Source organism: Bos grunniens, chromosome 12 (genome assembly GCF_055505025.1).
Source record: "Bos grunniens cultivar Pamir isolate PY7600 chromosome 12, Bosgru_T2T1.0, whole genome shotgun sequence".
NCBI classification, from domain to species: Eukaryota; Metazoa; Chordata; class Mammalia; order Artiodactyla; family Bovidae; genus Bos; species Bos grunniens.
In genome coordinates, this window is record NC_141176.1 from 80992540 (window position 1) to 81010003 (window position 17464).

General features: G+C 41.1%; 1 protein-coding gene across 1 annotated transcript in view; it reads left to right on the top strand.

Annotated features, from left to right (window-relative positions):
• The window catches only part of RAP2A (RAP2A, member of RAS oncogene family), a 41627-nt gene extending 27812 nt beyond the window's left edge, over nt 1-13815 (top strand). The window contains exon 2 of the mRNA XM_086330327.1: nt 9993-13815. Within this exon, the coding sequence (XP_086186453.1) occupies nt 9993-10230 (238 nt within the window). The 3' untranslated portion in view covers nt 10231-13815. The remainder of the gene's footprint in view (nt 1-9992) is intronic.
• Nucleotides 13816-17464: the final 3649 nt, after the last annotated feature.

Genomic DNA, 17464 nt, shown 5'->3' on the forward strand with positions numbered 1-17464 from the left:
GCATCAGGGTCTTTTCTGACGAGTTGGCTCTTCACATTAGGTGGCCAAAGTATTAGAGCTTCAGCTTCAGCATCAGTCCTTCCGGTGAATATTCAGAATTAATTTCCTTTAGGATTGACTGGTTTGATCTCCTTGCTGTCAAAGGGACTCTTAAGAATCTTCTCCAGCACCACAATTAAAGAGCATCAGTTCTTCAGCACTCAGCCTTCTTTATGGCCCAACTCTCATATCTTTTATTTTTGTCCTTTAGTATTTCTTCCTTCTGCTTAATTTGGATTTATTTTGTGCTTTTTCTCTCATTTTCTTAAGGTGGTAGCACAGATCACTGATTTGAGACATATAAACATGTAGTGCTATAATTTTCCTCTCTGCAGTGCTTTAACTGCATCCCACAGATTTTGTTACGTTTTATTTTCATTCACTTAAATTTTTTCTAATTTTTTAATGATGTCTTCTTTGGCCCATGGATTATTTAGAAGTATATGCTTGAGTTTCTCAGTATCTGGAGATTTTTCTAGGTATCTTTCGTTACTGATTTCTAGTTTAATTCCATTATGGTCTGAGAACATGTTTTGTATCATTTCAGCTCTTTTACATTTATACAGTTTTTATAGCCAAAAATATGGTCTTAAGTGAATATTCCAGGTGCACTTGACAAGAATATGTATTCTACTTTTATGAAGTAGAGTATTCTATAAATATTAATTAGGTAAATGGTTGGTATCCTTCTGCACTGCTACACTACAACTAGTTCTCCCAGTTTGGGTCATCTTCCTAGCAAAGCAGGCAGAGAAGAGAGAAGGGAAAAAACTAGAGCTTTCTCTCATCCTCCTTGGCCCTTAAGAAGCCTTGTTTTCCATTCCTCTAACCAGAAATTTCTAATGAAGTCCTAGCTATGGGCATTGCCCACCACCCCAGCTCTGCTAGGGGGCCCGTTGTAGGTGAGCTGGGAAAGGACAAGCAAAGGAAAAAGGGAGGCTTTCCCACCCACGCACACCTTCCAGCTCACAGGCATCCCTTCACTTGACCTTCTGGGTAGAATGAATTTCTCCCAGAGTTCTGGCTGTGTGCATACCACTGACTGCCCACTCTCGGAGCAAAGAGAAAAAACCAAGAAACTCAACCTCATGGGTCTTCTCTCCAGGAATTGGCCGCCCGCACCAATCTGCCTGTTTTTCTCTTTATATTTCAGAGTTGTTTGGTAGTTACTTTTTGTATTTTCTCATGAGTTTTCACTTGTGATCAGTGGGACATAAAGACTTTAGTGAACTTAAGCCCCCTTGGCTACCCTAGTCCTCCAGTAGCTTTCTTTTTTAAAGACTCTATTTCTTTAGTGTAGTTTAAGGTTCACAGCACAATTGAGATGATGCAGAGATTTCCTGTATAGCCCTTGACCCCACACATGTATAACCTCTCCCATTAACACCATCCCCCACCAGACTGGGGAAAGGGAAGGGAAGGTGAAAGGTGCTCAGTATTGTCCGACTCTTTGCAAATCCTCTGCACTATACAGTCCATGGAATTCTCCAGGCCAGAATACTGGAGTAGGTAGCCTTTCCCTTCTCCATGGGATCTTCCCAACCCAAGGATCAAACCCAGGTCTCCCACATTGAAGGCAGATTCTTTACCAGCAGAGCCACAAGGGAAGCCCAAGAATCCTGGAGTGGGTAGCCTATCCTTTCTCCAGCACATCTTCCCAACCCAGGAATCGAACCGGGGTCTCCTGCATTGCAGGCAGATTCTTTACCAGCTGAGCTCTGACCTTGGTTAAACTGATGGATCTACACTGACTTGCCGTAATCGCCTGGTGATTTACCTTAGTACACTCCTGGTGTTGTACGGTGTGCGTGCGTGTCAGTTGCTCAGTCGTGTCCAAGTCTTTGCCACTTGGTGGACTGTAGCCTGCCAGGCTTCTCTGTCCATGGGATTCTCTAGGCAAGAATACTAGAGTGGGTTGCCATTTTTGTCCTTCCAGGGGATCTTCCCGACCCAGGGATTGAACCTGCATGTCCTGTGTCTCCTGAATTGCGGGCGGATTCGTTACCTGCTGAACCATCAGAGAAGCCCTGTACATTGTGTGAATTTGGGCAAATGTTTAATAGCATGTATCCATCATGATGGTATCATGAAGAGTATTTTCACTCTTAAAAATCCTCTGTATTCCATCCATTCTGCCCTTCCTCCCCACCCCATCAACCCCTGGCAACCACGGATCTTTTAACTTGTCTCCAGAATTCTGCATTTTCCAAAATGTCATGCAATTGAAACCATGCAGTATGTCACCATTGCAGATTGGTTTCTTTCACTTAATAAGGTGCATTTAAATTTCCTATTTTTTTTTCATGACTCATTAGGTTATTTCTTGTTAACACTAATGATACTTTATTGTCTGGATATACCACAGTTTATTTACCCATTCACCTGCTGAAGGATATGTTGGTTGTGTCCAAGTTTGGGCAGTTACGAATAAAGCTGCTATATACATCTATGTGCAGGCTTTATATATTTGTAAATGTTTGGTTTGGGGAGCTAAATACCAGGGATTGCTGGTTTGTATGGTAAGGGTATATGTTGTTTTCTAAGAAATCACTCAACTGCCTTGCAGGTGGCTGCACCATTAGCACTCCCACCAGGAGTGACTGAAAGTCCTGCTGTTCCACGTCCTCCTGGCATTTGGTGTTGTCAGTGCTCTCGATTGTGGCCATTCCAGGAGGTGTGTGCTGGTGTCTCTATTTTAATTTCTCTGACAAAACACGATGTGCAGCATCTCTTTACATGCCCGTTTGCCCATCTGTATACCTTCCTTGTTGAGGTGTATCTTAAAGGTCATTGGCCCATTGTTCAATCGGGTTGTCTGTTGCTTGTTGAGTTTTAAGACTCCCGTGTATATGCTGGATAACAGCCCTTTATCAGATGCCTTTTGCCAAGTATCTTCTCTCCCAAATGGCTTTTCAACACAACATTCAAAGTGCCTGAGTTACATTGTCATGACCAATTGGTCCCTCCCCATCACACTGTTCTTCAGATACAGTGTCAGCTCTTAATTTCTGTAAAAACAGATTATTTTCATTTGTATCGTCATGGAGTAGCCCTGAGTGCCTTGTATATCTTTCTGGTGTCATTACAGCCCTTACTTAATTTTTAGATTACATTTACAGATTTCTTTCTGTTCTTCTTCAGTATGCATGCAGTCTGAAACCAGGAGACCGTTACCGCCAGGAATTTTGGTTTCCTTTTATTATTCAAGCTAAATTACCAGAAATTCCCTTTTAAGATGAAATGTTTAGTCACCTCAAAACAAGTCAGTTTAGAGGAAGAAGGAAGCCTTACTTAGCTTACGTTTTCCACCTTTATAAGAAGTATTGATGTTTTTATGCTAGCAGGCTGTGGTTGGGGCCTTCAACTCCCAGCCATAAAACCACTCTCTTTGTCTAGAACTGCCATCATACTTCCCTGAAAGATTAAAAATACCCATCCCAAGGGTGGGGAAACAGGCACCCTTGACCTCAGCTCTACTGGCTGTAGTATAAATTCCTGGATGTCAGTCAAGATTGCATGTGTGTGAGCACAGTAGTCTGAACTAATCTAGAAATGTGGTGGTGGTGTTTTTCCTGGTTCAGAGGGTCTGCCATACACACACGCATACAACACACACTGTGCACACTTTTGAGAAGGAAGCTCCCTGTGTAGGTGTGGTTCATTGGTTTCCTGTTGGTTAATGAGAACACAGGGAGGGGAACGCTTCACACACAAATGGGGAGGGCGTAATTAAGTTATGGTACGTTTATTATCACATAGACTATAAAATGGAGTACTCCTTAACCATTAATATGATGCATACCACTTATGGGTATACAAAGTCCAAGATAATAAGTGAAAATAGAGCGACTAAATATAACGGGTATGCTCGCCTTTCCGAAAAATCTACATTTGTATACGTATGTATAAGAAAATAGCGTGAAACGATACACACCAAAATAGTTATAGCAGTCATTCTCATGGAGGTGAAATGAAGGATGTTTTTTCATTTTCGTCTTTACTTATTTAAATATTGCCATGGACTTTAAAAAATTATCTTGCGTTACTTAATTTGAGCAGGGAGATGGGGAAGAAAACCTGTGAGAAAAGATTTCTGTGTTCTCAACAGTCACAGGAAGGACAAGGTGTTATAGGTCACAGCTCATTAGATAGGGATAAACTTTTTAGCACCAACTTTTTAACACTCACATTTTAACAGAGCTGACGGGACAAAATGGGTTGCCTGAGATGTGAGTTCCGCATCACTAAAGATGTTCAGATACAACCCATTTGGTGAGGTTGTCATGGAAATGATTAAAGCATCAGGTGTTCTGACATTTTACCTTGAGACTCTCTTGGTAGGTGAGATTTTTAACAATGGGTAGAAGGTTGAACAAGGGAAAGTAAAACTCTGTCCAATTCTCATTTCTGAGTTCAAAGAGAATTGTATTTCAGCCTGCTTACAGAAAAGTGAGTAAGGAAATAGCACAGTGTTGAAATTCGTGTGAGGGCCTAGCCTCTTTTAACATGCTACAATAGAGCACCCTCAAAAGGAAGTCAAAGGAACTGAGTGTGGTGGCATCTGTCCCCAGGTTATCATTGGTGAATCAACGAGGGGAAAAGGAACTGAGCCTGGGCTTGCCGCAGTATAAAACCATGAGCTGTACACACCCAGTGCTGTCTAGGGTCACAAGTAACAACAGGTCAGTGATTCCTAAACCTTGCTGAACCTCACAATCATTCTTCAGAACTTAGACACAGTTTTAAATAGGCACTTAGGCCCAATCCCAGAAATTCAGATTCAGTAACCCCGGATTTGGGCCTGGGAATCTTAGTGATCAGCTGAGTTTAGACACAACCACAATTAAATTCACATACACATATACCCCTATCGGGACAGTTACATAAAGACCATTGATAAACATCAGATGCGCTTGAACTGTTCAGGTTTACAAAGCCGCCTCGTGTGGAGAAGCCCATCAGTGCTCTACAGCTAAGTGATACTCAAGCCAGTGTTTCTGATGTTTCATTCAATGCATTAAGCAGAGCTGCTCAAAAGAACTAGCTCTGTTTATTAATACATTATGTAACTGTGCTTATGAATACTGTTAACAACAGGGACATTCATGTTAATAAAACCAGTGTTAGTTCTCAGACCATAAACAAAAGTAAAGCGATTTGAGCTGCAAAAGCCACTGTATGACCCTGGTTGCGCTCTCAAAGGAAATACTAAGGAAAATACGCTGAAGTCGATGAGAAACCAGCTGATACCTGAGATGTGGATACAGCAGTGCCCTGTTCATGATCACATCAACAGTAACACATAAATTAAGTGTTTGGGGGATTTTGCATCTTCAATTTCATTCCTAAGTGATATGTTTATTAATAGAAAGTGGGGAGCAAAAATCAAGACAGCTCACCAAACTATGGTAAATAATGATCATGAGATGAAAATACTAATTATCTCCTGCTAACCAAGCACCTAGTCTTCCTAAATAATCCAGTCGATCTCATTGTAAAGGTCACATTCGTCTTCTGAGGCCACTTTCGCCACCCAGGTTCCAAAGTTCATTTGTTCCAAGTGAACAAGTTCCCTACACCGCAGGATTTCTGACTGCTGGAGTCAGGGAGGCGATACAGATGGACCCCGCGGGCCCTTTGCTCTTCTTCCCACCAGCGTTCACACTGCCTGGTCTGTGTCCTGTCTGGAATGCTCTTCCCCAGACACCTTTTTGGCAAACTCCCTCCCTCCCTTCAGGTCTTGCTCAACTGCCACCATCCCAGCAAGGCCTTCCCTGCTCTTCTGGTTTAAAATTGCACCTGTGCCCCCAGCCCCCTCCCTGTTCTGCGATTGTTTTTTCCCATCACACTTAACACCATTTCAGTTCAGTTCAGTTCAGTCAGTCAGTCGTGTCCGACTCTTTGTGATCCCATGAATCACAGCACGCCAGGCCTACCTGTCCATCACCATCTGCTGGAGTTCACTCAAACTCACGTCCATCAAGTCAGTGATGCCATCCAGGCATCTCATCCTCTGTCGTCCACTTCTCCTCCTGCCCCCAATCCCTCCCAGCATCAGAGTCTTTTCCAATGAGTCAACTCTTTGCATGAGGTGGCCAAAGTACTGGAGTTTCAGCTTTAGCATCATTCCTTCCAAAGAACACCCAGGACTGGTCTCCTTTAGGATGGACTGGTTGGATCTCCTTGCAATCCAAGGGACTCTCAAGAGTCTTCTCCAACACCACAGTTCAAAAGCATCAATTCTTCAGTGCTCAGCTTTCTTCACAGTCCAACTCTCACATCCATACGTGACCACTGGAAAAACCATAGCCTTGACTAGACGGACCTTTGTTGAAAAAGTAATGTCTCTGCTTTTGAATATGCTATCTAGGTTGGTCATAACTTTGCTTCCAAGGAGTAAGTGTCTTTTAATTTCATGGCTGCAATCACCATCTGCAGTGATTTTGGAGCCCCCAAAAATAAAGTCTGACACTGTTTCCACTGTTACCCCATCTATTTCCCATGAAGTGATGGAACCAGATGCCATGATCTTCATTTTCTGAGTGTTGAGCTTTAAGCCAACTTTTTCACTGTCCTCTTTCACTTTCATTAGTAAACCAATAATTTACTTATTTACTTGGGTTTATTATCAACCACTATCTTCTCTGCTAGACTATATGGCAGAGCTCTTTGCTTTGTTCGCTGATGTATCTTAAGTGTTTTGAATAGCATCTAGCACAAAAATAGGCTTCTATCAAATAAACACTTGTTAAATGGATGGATAAATATATAATACATTGACTGAAAGTGAAAGTGTTAGTCGCTCAGTTGTATTCAACTCTTTGCGACCCCATGGACTGTATGCCCCCAGGTTTCTCTGTCCATGGATTCTCCAGGCAAGAATACTGAAGTGAGTAGCCATTCTCTTCTCCAGGGGATCTTCTGACCCAGGGATCGAACCTGGCATCTCCTGCACTGCAGACAGATACTTTACCAGCTGAGCCACAAGAGGAACACGTAACTGTTGTATGTGAAGGTCCTAGATGTGCACAACTCTTGGGTCCTACGTTCAGAGCTCTCAGTATGATCAGAGAGCATAATCACTGCTGATACACAGTAAATGCATGCAAAGTCCTTTGATAAAAATTAGAGTTGTCCAGATCCATTTCCTGCGAAATGACAATATCCAAATCTTAGATTTATCTTTGATAATGCTGTTGTTCAGTCACAAAGTCATGTCCGACTGTTTGTGCCCTCATGGACTGCAGCGTGCCAGGCTTCCCTGTCCATCACCATCTCCCAGAATTTGCTCAAACTCATGGCCATCGAGCTGGTGATGCCATCCAAGCATCTCATCCTCTTTCATCCCTTCTCCTCCCACCCTCAGTCTTTCCCAGCATCAGGGTCTTTTCCAATGAGTCAGTTCTTCTCATCAGGTGGCAAAAGTATTAGAGCTTCAGCTTCAGCATCAGTCCTTCCAAAGAATATTCAGGGTTGATTTCCTTTAGGATGGACTGGTTTGATCTCCTTGCAGTCTAATGGACTCTCAAGACTCTTCTCCAGCATCACAGTTTGAAAGCATTAATTCTTCAGCACTCAGCCTTCTTTATGGTCCAACTCTCACATCCATACATGACCACTGGAAAAACCATAGCTTTGACTGTATGGACGTTTGTGAGCAAAGTGTTATCTGTGCTTTTTAATACACTTTCTAGGTTTGTCATAGCTTTTCTTCCAAGGAGTAAGAGTCTTTTAATTTCGTGGCTGCACTTTGAAGTTGTGTGTTTCAGACTGCTAAGGAGCACACTGCCTAGAGCATGCCCTCTTGTTGAGACCGTTGTCAGTGTGATCTTGTGTCAAAGGGAAAAAACGAGACTCTGTTGGGAATACAGTTAGCTTTATAAATTAGAGTGAGCGGAGAGAACCATGTTGCCCAGAAGATGAAGCTGTGAAAGTATTGTTGCTAGCATTAACTGCCTGCCCGTCACTGGTTCCTGAATGATAAAAACGCTGCACAAATCCTGCCTTAGTAAATCCTGACTGTGTGTAGTTTCTAACAGATTAGCTGTGTCTAGTCACATTTGTTATCACTTGTGTGCAGTTTTGCAGTTTGCTTCCTTGATAAATTTAGAGATTCTGCTTAGAAGAGAAAGTACAGACACACATATTGATTTATGCTGAAATCACAAAAAGCCTTTAGAACGATGTATAAAGTAAAAACGTATTAGCAACATTGCTTAGAACAAACAAACACAAGTAGTAAATAAATTTGCACAGTAGCATCTGTTTTTTACACCATGAATAACCATTGTAGAGAGAATCATCTTTCAGTACAAAATGATTTACGACCTCTTGTCTTTGTTCTTTTCATATTTCTGTTGTCTGTTAGCATTTTCCAAACATCTTGACTTACAGACACCTTATCTTAGTCCATCTGGCTTCTGTAACAAGAATACCACAGACTGCATGGCTTAAACGACAGAAATTTATTCCTCATATTTCTTCAGGCTGGGGAGTCTAAGGTCAAGGCTCTGGAAGGTTCAGTATCTGGTGAGGGCCCACTTCCCTAGGGTCATCTTTTCACTCTGTCTGTACGTGGCTATAAGGGCAGTGATCTCTGGGGTCTCTTGTATAAGGACACAAATCCCGTCCATGACCCAGTCCTTTCCCAAAGGCCTGACCTCCTAAATCCCATCCCATGGGGGATTAGGTTTCAACATCCGAATTTCAGGGAACACACATTTAATCTATAGCACGCTGATTCTAGTCAGGAAGGAAAAGAAGAGACGACATCAAACAGAGCTAATGATTGGAACGTTTAAGTCCTTGTCAGGCTGAAAAGAACAGTAATTACCTTTCAACAGGCTAATCTGTGACAGTTTGTATAAAGGGATAGAGCATAGTTGTATTTGGTGGGTTCCATCCTAGTGAGTTCTGCCAGCTTTTTTCTTATTCAGGAATGATTAGAATGTGATCAGTTTTGTACACTTTCATTGTCATTTCAGTTGCTCAGTCGTGTCTGGCTCTTTTGCGCTCCATGAACTGTAGCCCACCAGGCTCCTCTGTCCCTGGGATTTTTCAGGCAGGAATACTCGAATGGGTTGTCATGTCCTTCTCCAGGGGTTCTTCCCAACCCAAGGATTAAACCCGTGTCTCCTGCATTGGCAGGCAGGTTCTTTACCACTGAGCCACCTGGGAAACCCTGGTATACTTTTAGAACACAGTAAAATTTATAAAATTCAAATTACGTGTTTAGTCACTAGAGGTATTACCTCATCATCTGAAATTCTGCATAAACATCCCTTATAATGAACAAAGTTTACATTAATCCATCCAAGGGGATTATTCTGAGATTCTGATAATAATTTTCCAAGTATATCTGGAAAGGTAAATTGATTTTAAAAGATATGTAATTGATTAAAACATCATTTTGAACAACCCATTTGTGATCTACTGTGAGAGCTGCTTCTAAATGCCTTCTGGCCAATGTCAAACCAACTGGAGCAAATAATTTTTCATGTAGCTAAGGAGAATATCTGTAGTATCAGTTCAGTTCGGTGGCTCAGTCGTGTCCAACTCTTTGCGATCCCATGGACTACAGCACACCAGGCCTCCCTGTCCATCACCAACTCCCAGAGCTTACTAAAATTCATGTCCATTGAGTCGGTGATGCCGTCCAACCATCTCATCTTCTGTCATCCCCTTCTCCTCCTGCCTTCAATCTTTCCCAGCATCAGGGTCTTTTCCAATGAGTCGGTTCTTCACATCAGGTGGCCAAAGTATTGGAGCTTCAGCTTCAGCATCAGTCCTTCCAGTGAATATTCAGGACTGATTTCCTCTAAGATGGACCAGTTGGATCTCCTTGCTGTCCAAGGGACTCTGTAGTATATGATGAAAAAAGAGAAAATCCACTTCACCTGTCTAGCTCTGTGCTAACGTCTCCAACCCCTGTGTCCGTGTCTGTTCTCTCCTAGGTATGAGAAAGTGCCGGTCATCTTGGTGGGGAACAAAGTAGACCTGGAAAGTGAGAGAGAGGTGTCCTCCAATGAAGGCCGGGCCCTCGCCGAGGAGTGGGGCTGCCCTTTCATGGAGACATCGGCCAAGAGTAAAACCATGGTGGACGAACTCTTCGCCGAAATCGTGAGGCAGATGAACTATGCCGCACAGCCCGACAAGGACGACCCGTGCTGTTCTGCGTGTAACATACAATAGCACTGACATGTGGCTGCCCGCCCCCCACCATTGGAGGCGACACCAGCCTCTCCTGCTCGACCATGGAGCCTGCAGGGTGTGCGGTGTGAACCTCCAGGGAAGCAGCAGATTGTCCTTCAGAGCCAAGCGGCGATTGTCAGCTGATATCTCTGAGTCACCTTTGGGTCCAGTTACTGCAGTCTTCACCATCGTCCTCAGTCCCCTCCAGGCACCTGCAACTTCAGGCGTAGTGGCCCAGTTGATCCACAGGGCGACCTCCTTCGAAAGCTATGATGGCATTGTCACTTGAGTTGACAGAAGCAACTATGGTCAACGTTAAAAGTAATCACGGGACAGAAACCGGAAGAATTCCTGTGACCGCTTAACCATTAAAATATTTTGTCTTCTTTAAAAAAAATAGATGAGTCAAGGAGAAATATTTTCCTACCAGAGTACTGAATTTCAGGAACTGAGATAGTGCTTCTAACCAATGTATCACATCAAGGAAGTAATAGCAGCTGACCTGCCGACAGCATTCCAGGGAGAGATTCTTTGCTCAGCTGACACACTTCTGTTTTTCAAGGTTGATGCTTAATTGTAGATGTTATCCTAATTTGTGACACAGAACTAACTCACGCACCAGTCTCTGATAGAGCCAGAGTCAGCACAGGTTGGGTGAAAATACAGCCTGATGTTAGAATGTCATCACCTGCTTTGCCCAGAAAGTGGAGACTCTCACAAGGGTTTGAGTCAAATTAAAACCCCAGACCCACCCCTCTGTTCACCAAGCAGGGATGGTCTTTGTTACTTTACTGAACAAGAAGGAAGCAACTGTGATGGAAAAAGATTGCCTAGCCTTACTAATGAGAAGCGTTCCAGTAGATGAACTAGTACCATCGTGTAAGGAAAATGAAGCCATGTTGCATCCACATGTTCCCGTTTGCAGAAACCTCACAGGACAGTACCGATATCTTGCATTTTTATGTTCGTTAAAGCAGCAAATTCCTTCTTGCCTTTAAGGGCTATGGTTGTGGTGTGATTCTTGGCTAACCTGCTTTCAAAATCAAGTTTTCTATAGCAGAGCTTTATTGCAGGCATTAAAAAAAAATTTGAATAACCATGTGAAATAATTGGGGCTTAAAAGTAGAACAGAAATTATAGAGTGGAAGGTAAGAGACAAAAAAAAACCCTTTAATTTTCCTGGAAAATTCTATAAAGATTTTCTTACAACAATTTTGCCCTGATTACTGAAGTGGCAAATAAAGCTAGAGTGAATATTTTGTCTTGAAAAGGTGCTCAAGCCCTGACATTTTTGGTTTTTATAGCCGCCAAGTATTTATCATTTGCATGACTAATGGCACAGGAAAAACGTATTCATAAGTTTTACAATCAAGCGCAGAAGGGTTTTCAACCACCTTCAGAGTTATAAAATGCCGAAGAGAGTGTTTTGAGCTGATCCTCTGGAGATGAATTTGGCCTTCAGAACTGCAGTATCACCGAGCCTGTGATCTGCATACCGCCTCAAATTTCTTGTCGGTTTCACACTCTTGTGCAAGTCACCTTGGGTCTTACGTGTGTTACTGAGTGAGAATGTGTGTTTGCGTGTGCACGTGCGTTAATGTTCTGAAGAATTTGGCACAAGTCAGAGATAGTTGCCTATACTGAGAATCTGTCCTGCAGAATACCATGGAGCAAAAACATTTTTTTTGTCTTTTTTTTTTTTTTTAATACATTCTTGAAATCATTGCTAGCCCGCCCCCCAAGTGTTTAGTAAACTGATGTTAATGTTGGAGGAGAGAAAAAAGGTGGATAGTACTTTTCATAAATGAGAAGACAGATGTGTGGGTCAAACCAGGCATGGTTGTCAAAAGTCTTTGAATTGTGAATATTTGCATTCTTCAATATAATTTTTTGAATAATTCCCAATTATGAAGCACCTTTTATAGGCCAGAAAGTTCTAACCAGTTTTACTGCATCAAATTTGGTCATGTAAAAGGTGATTTGACTCAATCATGTAGACAAGTCAGTGATTCAAGAAGTATGATTTTTATCAACTGAAAGAGAAATATTTGTTAGTGCACTGTTTGAGTTTTGAAGCCTCTGACTTCTCAGAATGATTCTGGTTTTTAGAATTCCATATTTAGTAGAAATTTATGGCAAGTAAGATTACATATAAAAAATCTATAAAGATTTTACGGTTTTACATTGTGGATTGCTATGCAGACAAGAAAAATAAGTTAAATAATGTGAAAGGTATGGCAGGATATAAGGTGGAAACGATTATCTAAAAATTTGGGTTTTAGTTAGATGTGTTTATGTCAGACAATAAGGTGGTTGTTTTTATTTTTACTGTAAAGATGTTAATAACTGATATGGCTGCCTGATCAGTGTTTCCACCCAGCCCTGCGTATTTAGTGACAAAGCATCAAATATATCCAGAAACTTGGAAACCCTCGTGTGCTCTTACTGTTGGTGTTTCATCTGGTATGAAAATAACTCAGCTTGAATGAATGTGTTTGTTGAGATGTTAATACAGAGCTTAAGAACAGGAAGATGAAATTTGTTGGCACATGATTAATAGTTGGTGACCTTGTGTCGCTATTTATTTTATGCCCTGATCAGAATAGCAACTAGATAAGTGAAAGTTTTTCTAACATGCCTTAAAAATGTTATGGTTTGATCCAAAGACCCACTTTTTCTTTAGCTACTACGATAAGGTTTTCTTTTTTTTTTCCTTTGTTTTGTCTTGTTTTACTTTTATACAAAAGCAGCATTTTTTTTGGTAAGATTTTTTGTTCTATGTCGCAACTTTTTTGTTGTTTTTTGGTTCTCTTAAGCTGTGATAGTGATGGTAACTGATGCCTTTCTTTTTGTTCAACTCATACAAAACAAGCCAGCATCTGATCAAAAGTATTACATAAAATCTTCCTTAAACTATGGAAAGGTGCTTTGATGATTTTTCTTCTTTGGTTTGTAGAATTAGGACTGAACTTTTGACTCTAATCACTACAGTTGCCATCACTTTTCTGTGGTCAAACTACTGATATTTGCTTTTCTATATAAAGAAATGTTGCCTGAGGATGTCTGCTGCTTGTTTTCAGGAGTCGTCCAGTAGGAATATTGTCTATGTGTATGAATATGAAAGTGCTTATTTCGCTTGTTGCCATTGGGTTTTTGTTTGTTTGTTTTGTGGTTTTTTGTTCTTCTCGGTAGTCCTGTGTTAGCACTTGGGTAAGCTTTAATGGTCTCCTTAGCCAATCAAATGTTAAAGACTATGGGGGTCTTTTTTTTTTTTTTAATTAACGTGTCATTGTGCATCTCTTAAATCTTGATCAGGGTTTCAAGAATGACTGCAGTGGGTTTTGGAAACAGACTTATCCTTATTGATTTGGGGTTTCCCAGAGATAAATATAGTTCACAGTTAATTGTTGAGCTCTAATACAACTGACCATTTAAAATTGAACAACAGTTTATTGTTTTGTAACAGTGTCAGTTGTTAAACCTTGACCTTTCAGTTAAAACATGAATTGTAGTTATAACTCAATGCAAATTCAACAGTTGTATTTGGAGTTAAATTATTTTAACAAATAAATTTATTTAATGAAATTGCCTCTGGATTTTTTCTTGTTGTTTTGTATGTATGTTCATGGGTGAAATGTATTTTTTCAAAAACTAAAAATTGCTGTAGAATTCTGTTTACAGAAATGGTCAAGCTGAGAATTCATCATATTAAAAAGGGAGGTTAGTAGATCATTTTCATAGCTTTTAAAAATAAAAACATGAGAAAGATTTTTAAATTAGTAAGTTTAGATATGAACAGTATTTTATATTTTTGATGATAGCTGGCTAATTTGAAATCTCAACGGTATTCACGTTCACAGAATTGTTCTAGATAATTAACATTAATTAGCAGTTGCTTTGTGGCCCTGCTGGTATCACAGAAATGTATCTGTGTCCTTCCACTGATGGCTTGGGGGTGTCTCTTTGTTTAGGTCTTGTGGATTTTTAAGGTACCAGAGGCTGGAGGTTGCTGTTTAGTAAGGGCTGTAGGGCCTGCTTGTTCTATATAGGGCCCTGTGAATGTTGACAGATGCTGTTAATTATATACAGCCTTCAGCTGCTCTGATAAGGAGCCCATTCATTCCCTAAGCCAATTTAAACTGTGCCTTTTGGTCATGTTGCCTTCAAACTGTGTTGAAATTTCCTGGCAACATTCCACCAGTTTAGAAGCCTCATTGTTTTGGAATAGAATAATTTGAATGAATATAACAGAGGCACTGTAGGCAGAATCTCAAATATTTAAAGGAAAATGTGTCTATATTTTAGTATAATAAACAAGTATCTACTGGTTGGCCTCATAATCTCATTTGAAGCCTTTGTAAAGTATTCAAGCCTATCACATTCTGCTTCCAATTGGGAGAATTTCTTTGTGACTGGAAAATAAAATTTTGAAATTCTAACACACTGTACTGTTTATTGATTGTTAGAGGACCATGAATAAAAATATAAAAAGCTAAAGAGAAAAGTGCTACCAATTGGGAACCCTTCTGACCTCTTGAGACCTGTGAAGCAGAGAAAATTGTCACAAAATCCCTTTAAAAAGCTGCTGACCTCTTATTTCTTTCTCTATAAATAAACTTTATTACGTGAAAAATATATTACATTAAAGGGTGAAAAATGTAATCCCTGAAAAAAAAACCCAAACATCCTCTTTCATGAGCAAACACCCATTTGTTCTAGTATAGCACACTTTTTTTCATGTTCTTTATTTTTTTTTAATTAATTTATTTTTTAATTGAAGGATAATTGCTTTACAGAATTTTGTTTTCTGTCAAATCTCAACATGAATATCTATGTTTCCAAGTAACTAGGAAAAAAACATAGTGATACTTCATTTGTTAAATGGAAATTTTAAACTGGTTTTAGATTTTCAATATTAACTTTTTTCCCCTGCTTTTTGCTTTTGTTTTTTTGAAGTTGTTGTTCAGTCACTAAGTCCCGTCCAACTCTGCGACCCCATGAACTGCAGCACACCAGACTTCCCTGTCTTTCCCAATCTCCCGGAGTTTGCTCAAACTCATGTCCATTGAGTTGGTGATGCCATCCAACCATCTCATCCTCTGTCGTCCCCTTCCCCTCCTGCCCTCAATCTTTCCTAGCATCAGGGTCTTTTCCAGTGAGTTGGCCCTTCTCATCAGGTGGCCAAAGTATTGGAGCTTCAGCTTCAACATTAGTCCTGACTCCAGTGAATATTCCAGGTTGATTTCCTTTAGGATGGACTGGTTTGACCAACCTTGCCATCCAAGGGACTCTCAAGAGTCTTCTCCAGCCCCACAGTTCAAAGGCATCAATTCTTTGATGCTCAGCCTTCTCTGCTGCTCTTCCAGGTGACGTGATATGTTATTTCTTCAAATATTTTCTTTGAACAATAGTCTTAATGTTACCTTTCTAAAGATTCGTACATGATTAATGGAGAAAAAAAGTAGAAGAATACCTGCTGGAAATATTCAATATGAAGACCTACTTATACACACAAATTAGAGGGGAAAACAACTGACTGAACAATAATGTGATTCTGTCTGTGGGAATTTTTATTAAGGAATCTCCCACTTCAAAAACTCAAAAATATGAAAGATTTCATTGTTTTATCATATCATTACAATTTTATATTGACTGGGGTATGCTTTACACTTTTACCTTTAAAAAGATCAAATATCAGTGAAATGTACAGAAAGGGAAAAGCCACTCAATTTCCAAATTCCCCAAACAACCATGTTAATATTTGATGTAAACCATTCTAGACATCTTTCTCTGCATATACAGATACACACACATGTGTAAGAAGGATAAATAATTCTATGTTGCTTATAAGAAAACTGGCTCTAAAGCAATAAAAATTAATCACACGTGGTCACTGAACTAATAAAAGTGCCAGGGTTGAGATCCAGACTCATAACTTTAAATCACCTTTTTCCTACTGTTACTTCTTTTTTTAAATGGTATCCACTCATTCCAGGCTCACGCATCTGTTATTCCCTGAGGATTACTCCTACACCTGGCATGGCACAACCTTACCGATAGGCACAGACACATAATCCCTGATACCAAAGACAATTTAATTGTCCTGGTCCCTTCAAGCTGCTCCGACAAAATACCATCGTGCCTGCATACTCAGCTGTGTCCAGATATTTGCGACCTCATGGACTGTAGCCCACCGGGCTCCTGTGTCCATGGGATTTCCCAGGCAAGAATACTAGAGTAGGTTGCTATTTCCTCCTCCAGGTGACCTTCCTGACCCAGGGGTCAAACCACATCCCCTGTGTCTCCTGGATTGGTGGGTGGATTCTTCACTACTGAGCCACCTGGAAAGCCCCAAATACCATCAACTGGGTGGTTTATCCAATAAACATCTATTTCTCACAGTTTCAGGGATCGCAGAGTCCAGGATCAAGGCTCAGGCAGATTGAGTGTCCAGAGAGGGCCCTCTTCCGGGTTGCAGATGGCTGACTTTTCCGTGTCCTCACATAGAGGACAGAAGGGGGAAGGCAGCCCTCTGAGGTCTCCTTCATCAGGGCACTAATCCCATTCATGAGCAGTCCACCTCATGACCTAGTCACCTCCCTCACCTCCCAAAAGCCTCATTATGCTGGGGATTAAGTTTCAACACACAAATGTTGAGGGAACAAACATTCAGCCTCTATTACTAGTCTTCTTGCTTTTCCCTTTACCTCACCGTATACGAATTAGCCTACTGGCAAGAATGAATTAACTTGTACCCTGCCTACTTCAGGGCTTCCCTGGTGCCTTAGACAGTAAAGAATCTGCCTGCAATGCAGGAGACCCAGGTTCAATCCCTGGGTTGGGAAGATCCCCCTGGGGAAAGGAATGGCTACCCACTCCAGTATTCTTGCCTGGAGAATTCATGGACAAAGGAGCCTGGCAGGCTATGTTCCATGGGGTCGCCAAGAGTTGCACAACTGAGCAACTAACACTTTCATTTTTCATTGCCTATTTTTACATGCCAGTGCTCCAGCAACCCAGGAGGACCCAGAGTCCTGGGCATAGTCTACAGGTACTGCAGCTGGCTCCATTCTTTCCAAAGCCAATGCAACCAACCTGAGCTGTTGAGGAGCTTGAGGAGTCTGGACGGATGGCCGTACAGCAGGGTTCTGGGGCTCTGCTGTTGGAGCAAATGTCTCTTTCCTAAGGAGGCATTCAGGCTGACAACAGATCTGCAAGGGCCCTCCCTGCTCCT